The 6,967-nt window shown below is 24.0% G+C and overlaps 1 protein-coding gene across 2 annotated transcripts; it reads left to right on the top strand.

Moving 5' to 3' along the window:
- The first annotated feature begins 2,285 nt into the window (after positions 1-2,285).
- LOC107021758 (omega-3 fatty acid desaturase, endoplasmic reticulum-like) lies at positions 2,286-6,668 on the top strand. 2 transcript variants are annotated; one of them, XM_015222467.2, is made up of 9 exons: positions 2,286-2,354; positions 3,560-3,860; positions 3,953-4,042; positions 4,576-4,642; positions 4,743-4,835; positions 4,925-5,110; positions 5,590-5,670; positions 5,743-5,880; positions 6,324-6,668. In XM_015222467.2, the coding sequence occupies exons 2-9, from the start codon at positions 3,574-3,576 to the stop codon at positions 6,513-6,515; spliced, it is 1,134 nt and encodes a 377-aa protein (XP_015077953.1). In that variant the 5' UTR covers positions 2,286-2,354; positions 3,560-3,573; the 3' UTR covers positions 6,516-6,668. The 2 variants fall into 2 exon arrangements, with proteins under 2 accessions (XP_015077953.1, XP_027773362.1); XM_027917561.1 differs by lacking the exon at positions 2,286-2,354 and adding an exon at positions 3,153-3,456.
- The last annotated feature ends 299 nt before the right edge of the window (positions 6,669-6,967 follow it).

Here is a 6,967-nt window from a genome sequence, read left to right as displayed (position 1 = left end):
ACAAGTATGGGACGACGGAATCCATCACGGGCCGTCGTGACCATGACGGTCCGTCGCGTGGTCCGTCGACCCAGTCAGTTTTTATCAAAATAATCTTACTGCTCGAATCGACTAAACAGGTCGTTACAGACAACTTCTATAAATTTGTATGTATGCTTCATTTGAACACTTAAACTATGACTTGTTCCAATTAAATGTATTCTCAGTTGGCCATTATATTGTCACGTTAAATATTTCACATCTTTTAATTATATACATTATCATCGATTGCTCAAAAATGAAATTATCTCAAAATAATGTATTAGAAATTCAAGATTAAAGCTGGTAATGATTTTCAACTATATTTCTTAATTCTAAAGGAATAATTCTTTTTAATACTGTTAATACTTTAAAAAGTACTCCTTCGTCTTTAATTACTTGTTCATTTTCCTTTTTTAGTTATCGTTAATTACTTGTTCATTTCGACAAATCAAGAAAGGATAATTTTTTTTTTACTTATTATACCCTCAATTAATTACTTTGAGAAAGGTAAAACTTTTTGAATTCTAAACTTTTAGTGCATCGGTTTCATAGTAATTACTAGAGGCAAAATGGTAAATTCATTATATTAATTATTATTTTCTTAATAAGTACGTCAATTTGAAAGTGAACAAGTAATTAGGTACACAGAAAACATATATAAAATAAAAATGACTTATTCAATTATCTTCATTGTATATAGTGTTGGAAATCAATATCTCTTGTTATTTATAATTTATAATTTATAATGACACCTTCAATTCATTCCAAACTTGGTGGTTAAATTTTATTGCAACAACATTATTGTAGGCGGGTCTAACAAAAAAATAATTCAACGTAATAATTATTATAAAAATAAAAAAAACTTACATTAAAATTTGGTGGTTGAATTTATTACATCTAAAACTAACGACGTTATAATGATAAAAAGCTTACTTAAATGTAGAGGTGATTTAATGAAGTGTGTGGCCTATATACAAACCTTATAAAAGACTTTAAATATATCCCATTAATTTTATTATATGTATCTTAATTTATCATTCTAGACATGAAACTCTATCCAAGATATAAAGAGTTTTATAATTATAAGAAAAAGAATATTTTGTGGTAATAATATTTTTTTAGTAATAATATTGATTATTATAAATAAATTAATGATAATAAAACTAATATTACTATATTCAAAATCTCTAAAATATTAATAATTTAATAAGCTAATCTAATTGCCTTTGTATATACAATATAATAGGCAACAAGTCAACAACCATAGGCTGGACAATTTGTTTGTTTTTTCAAAGAGTATTTATACATGTAGGGAACTACAAGGTACTAATTGAATCACAATGTCCAATTAAAATATTTTTAAATAATTTATTAGATCGATATCAAATCAATATTTTTCTTATCGTATATTTGTTGTGTATCTTATTCAATTGCTTTTTTCGTTCACTTTTATTTATTTAATATATCAAAAATAGATTTTGACTTTTACTTATCATTTTTAACATATTAGAAAAAATAATTATCTATTATTATTTTATTCTCGACATTAATTACTTATTATTCTTATAGTCACTTTCTTGAATCTAGAACTATAAATCAATTTAAACTAGAGTAGTATACTTGTCGATTTACAAAAACCAAGACAAAGTTAATTTATTTTTTATTTGTGATTTTCAGATGCATGGAAAAAAGAACAATTAATATAAAATAAAATAAATATTAAATAAGTAAAAATGAACAGACTAGTGTGTGAGAAACAAATTAATGGTATTTTAGGCTGGAAAAGGCACAATTTAATTGAGTGTTTTTCTTAAAAAATATATTTTTTTTGAAAAAGAATTTATACAAATTGAGTGTTTTTCTTAAAAAATATATTTTTTTTTGAAAAAGAATTTATACAAATTGAGTGTTTTTCTTAAAAATATATTTTTTTGAAAAAGAATTTATACAAATTGAGTGTTTTTCTTAAAAAATATATTTTTTTCAAAAAGAATTTATACAAATTGAGTGTTTTTCTTAAAAAATATTTTTTTTGAATAAGAATTTATACAAATTGAGTGTTTTTATTAAAAAATATATATTTTTTGAAAAATAATTTATACAAGTAGGGAACTACTAAGTACTAACTATTTAATGAATTGAGTGTCAATTAATATATTCACCCCACCTATCACATTTCTTCCAACTTCACAGCCTTATAAATTGGCTTTTCTTTTCACTAAAAAATTGTATAAATAAATCTCCCTTCACCTTTCTTTCAACAAAATAAATAAATAAATAAAAATATATAGCTAAGTTGAAGTGAAGATAAATATAAAAAGAATTCTATAAAGGTAAATATTTATTTTTCTTTTTTTTTTTAAAAAAAGAATGAAATTCTTGTTTGAAGAACATTCATATGTCATTAACTTTAAGAAATTGTATATTATTTTTATGTTTTTGTTAAAGTATTTGGTATCTGAAATTCACTAACTCGATAGCTAAATTATTGATCATTCCTTCATTTTAGCTTATATATATTTTGGGAGCTTGAGACATCTTGTTGTCATAATTTGAATGTTTAAATATTTTTTTTTGATTATTTAAAATTTAACATTTATTAATTTGATATATTTTTTATTGTATAAGTGGATTATTCATCACCTTTTTAGACGCTTGAAAAATTAAGATCCATTAAAAACTCCATTTTCATTTAATTCTAGGTCTGGACACTAATTAGCTTCTCCTATTTTCACAAACAAAATATATATATATATATATATATAATTTAAAATTATAATTATTTTAATCGAGCGATTAAATATATTTATATTTTTTCCCTAAGACGTTATAGAATAAAGTGAAAAACTGCATGTGTCGGCCACTATGACATGATTTTATATTCCAAATCTGACTTTTTGAACTATATATTATAATTCTGTTTTTATGACAACCTTTCATTTCACTCTGCTTTTTTTTTAAAAGAAAAAATAAATTGCTGAAAGTTTTTTGATATACAAGTTTAGATTATATTCTTTTGTAAAATATCTCAAAAAGTGTTTGCTTTATTCTTTTGTTCCTTTCTTTTTATGCTTGAAACTATTTTTAGAGTCTTTTTATTTGTGCTACCTTTCATATTACTTTCTTTCGTTTAGCGAGCGAGATTAAAATTTTGAATCGATATATATAGAGTTAAAAATTACATGGATATTTTAGTAAAATTGATATGTTAATATAGACTCATTCTTTGCACTATCAATAGGATCATATATAACAATTCACACACTCAATACTCCGAAAACACAGACACATAGAAATTTTAAAATAGTTAGTTAGCAAAATTCGCTATGGGTTTTTGTCAAAAAATGACATGTCTTGTCTACATTTGACATTGTCAAGTGGTGGATGTAGAGTTTAACAAAATACTAAAAAAAATTTGTCCAAGTTTCATTACTTGTAAGCGATACAGTTTGAAATTTTTAAACTTCAAATTCTGAATCTAATTCGGTTGTTTTTTCTATAAAATTCTTATTGATGAATTTTTTTTAATTCTAAATAGGGTTGTTGACACCAATGGGGTCTCTTGGAGTGGATTTTGTTTCCCCTAATGAAGAAATGGAAATGGAATTTGACTCAAGTGTTTTTCCTCCATTTAAATTATCTCAAATTAGGGCTTCAATTCCAAAGCATTGTTGGGTTAAAAATCCATGGAGATCTTTAAGTTATGTTCTTAGAGATATTATTATTGTTTTTGCTTTGGTAACAATGGCCATTTTCATTGATAATTGGAAATTTTGGCCAATTTATTGGATTCTACAAGGTACTATGTTTTGGGCAATATTTGTTCTTGGTCATGATTGGTAAGTTAAATAATTTTTTATTTATTAAAAAAATATTATTTAAATTATCATTTGTCTATGTTAATTGACTTGGTGTATTTTATTTTTTTTAGTGGTCATGGAAGTTTTTCTGATAGTGCATTATTGAATAGTGTGGTTGGACACATTCTCCATTCTTTTATCCTTGTGCCCTATCATGGATGGTTGGTTCTCTTCATCTTATCTCTATCTCCAAATTTTTTTAAATAACGACAGTCTGATGCATTATATTTTTATTTCATTTTTATGAATCTTGTATTCATATTTATTTTATTCGACCGTATTGATTCAATTCAAAAAATATATTTCGTAATTGTATAATACAAATCATGAAGATGTGTATTTGTATTAGAACTTATTAGATTAGATCACATACGTTTATTATTTACAATCATAAAAAATTATAATCATATGTACCTTGCATATTTAGGAATGGTTTTTTTCGTTATTTTAAATTAGTCACAACTTCTTAGTCATGTGACGACAACCTATGTCGTTTTTTGAACTTATTAAAAACGTTGCCGTACTCATAATCTTCCAAAATCGTGTTACTTTGAAGAATTTAACACGTATCAGATAATTTTTTAGAAAATTCAGAGCAATATAAACGGAAACTATGAATACCTTTTTTTGACAATATTTGTCTTATGTAAAATACATTAGGCTAAATTTTATTTTCTCTACAAAAATATTCCAGGAGAATTAGCCATAAAACTCATCATCAAAACCATGGAAATGTTGAAGCTGATGAATCTTGGGTGCCGGTAAAAAAATAAATATTTTAAATTTTATTTCTTTTAAAAAGTAAAAATTGTTTTAATATTGAAATATATATATATTTTTAATTTTTTTTTTTTTTTGCAGATGCCAGAAAAGATATACAAAGAATTGGATTTTGCAACCAAATTTTTTAGGTTCAAAATTCCTTTTCCCCTATTAGCATACCCTATTTACTTGGTACTAATATTTTTTTATATATAATATGTAATTTAAAAATTATTTATTCTCTAATTTGTATTCTTAAATACATTAATTTGGTGATGCAGATTACTAGAAGTCCAGGAAAAAAAGGTTCTCATTTTAATCCATATAGTGATTTATTTCAACCTAATGAGAGAAAATGTGTAGTAACATCAACATTGTGTTGGACACTCATGGCTGCTCTCCTCTTTTATCTTCACGACGTCGTTGGTTCTCTGCAACTGCTTAAGCTTTACGGAATTCCTTATATGGTAAGTCATACATAAAATAAATCATAAACATTTCGATACTTTGAAAGTCGAAAAATATATATTTTTCGTTGATACTTAAGTTGTCTCTCTCCAACAATTTAAGTATTGTGAAATCTCTTATATTTAGTCTCATTTTCAAAAGATAAATCTATTTATTACGATGATCAAATTTATTAATCATTAATGAATAAGAATTTTACTTATATTCTTTATTAGCTGGCTTATTATATGAAAATGATATAACTTAGTCATATTTGTGGGGACACTTACATGTGTGATTCTTTATATTCGAAACACGATATAAAATTTTGAAAAAAAAAATGGTGAAATCCTCATGAAATAACAAAGAAGTAAAAGACAAGTAATTTTATAAATAAATTATGTAGAAGTATTTTAATTTTTAAATATTTCTTTTAGAATTTATGAAATGTCATTATAATTTGACCCACTTGGCCTGTCTTTTTTATTTTGTTTGATAGATTTTTGTGATGTGGTTGGATTTTGTGACATATTTGCATCACCATGGCCATGAAGAAAAATTGCCTTGGTATCGCGGCAAGGTCGGTATATATAATTTAAATTTTATATTTTATTTTTTATATTTAATTTATTTATTTTTATTCGAAAAACAGGAGTGGAGTTACTTAAGAGGAGGGTTAACTACAATTGATCGCGATTATGGTGTTTTTAATAATATTCACCATGATATTGGCACCCATGTTATTCACCATCTTTTTCCTCAAATACCACATTATCACCTGATTGAAGCGGTAATTTCTCTTTGATCATAAATATCTTTTATATATATATATATATGATATTTCCAACGTATACTGATGAAATATTGAAAAATTTATATTGAATTGTCGGACCATAAATTAAATAATGTTTATTAGTATTTTACAAATAATGTGTTTCATTATTTGCAACTATTTTCGAACCAATATTTTCTAAATACTTGTGAAATATTTTTAAAAAAACAACTTATTTTACGAATATTTCAATTTTTCCCTAAAAAAATTCTTAACTTTTTTTTCTGCATATTTAGCTTCATTATACTTGCAAATATGAAAGTACAATATTTACAAAATACTTGTATAAACATAACATGTTATTTATGAGTATTTTAATATTCTTTAAAAAAAATCATCTTTTTTCCTCTAAATATTTTCAAAGTTTATAATTAGTTTATTTATTTTGGATTTTTTTACAGACAAAAGCAGCAAAGCCAATACTTGGAAAATATTATAGAGAGCCAAAAAAATCAGGACTAATTCCTATTCATTTGGTTGAAAATTTAGTGAAAAGTATGAAACAAGATCACTATGTTAGTGATAATGGAGAAATTGTTTATTATAAGACTGATCCAAAACTTTTTAATTTTTCTGGTAAAAAAGATGAGTAATTTATCACCAGATAAAATTTAAAAGAAATATATTAACTATTTATCATATTATTTTCAACATATATTTTATTTCCTTTATTTAGAAACTTCAAATTGTTGCAAACAATTAAATATAATATTGAGAGAAGTTACTGGCAGTCAATTGTAATAATTATATAATTAGTAATATTTCAATTTCCCTTGCTTTGCATTATTTCTTGTTTTATTTTTCTTTTAATTTTTTCTTTGTTTTCTTGGTTCTTTGTTTACAAAAAGTTTGTTTTATTTTTATGATACAATTAAAGAATTAACTAAATAAAGGTCTTTTTGTAGTTGTGGATTTCATTAGTAATGAAAATTATTCGAAATATCACATATTGATTAATCTAAATAGACATATTCAAGAAGAAAAGAGATTGTTTCTTTAAAAATACCTACATTTTAGCTATAATTTTTCAAATTCATGACTCTAT

The sequence above is a fragment of the Solanum pennellii genome, chromosome 6 (assembly GCF_001406875.1).
Source record: "Solanum pennellii chromosome 6, SPENNV200".
Lineage (NCBI taxonomy): Eukaryota > Viridiplantae > Streptophyta > Magnoliopsida > Solanales > Solanaceae > Solanum > Solanum pennellii.
This window is presented reverse-complemented; position numbering and strand designations above follow the sequence as displayed.

Coding starts and splice junctions, on each gene's coding strand:
- LOC107021758 (XM_015222467.2), top strand. CDS start 3,574: ATGGGGTCTCTTGGAGTGGATTTTGTTTCCCCTAATGAAGAAATGGAA. Junction 4,043..4,575: donor CTTGTGCCCTATCATGGATG/GTTGGTTCTCTT, acceptor AAAATATTCCAG/GAGAATTAGCCATAAAACTC. Junction 5,111..5,589: donor TTTACGGAATTCCTTATATG/GTAAGTCATACA, acceptor TTTGTTTGATAG/ATTTTTGTGATGTGGTTGGA.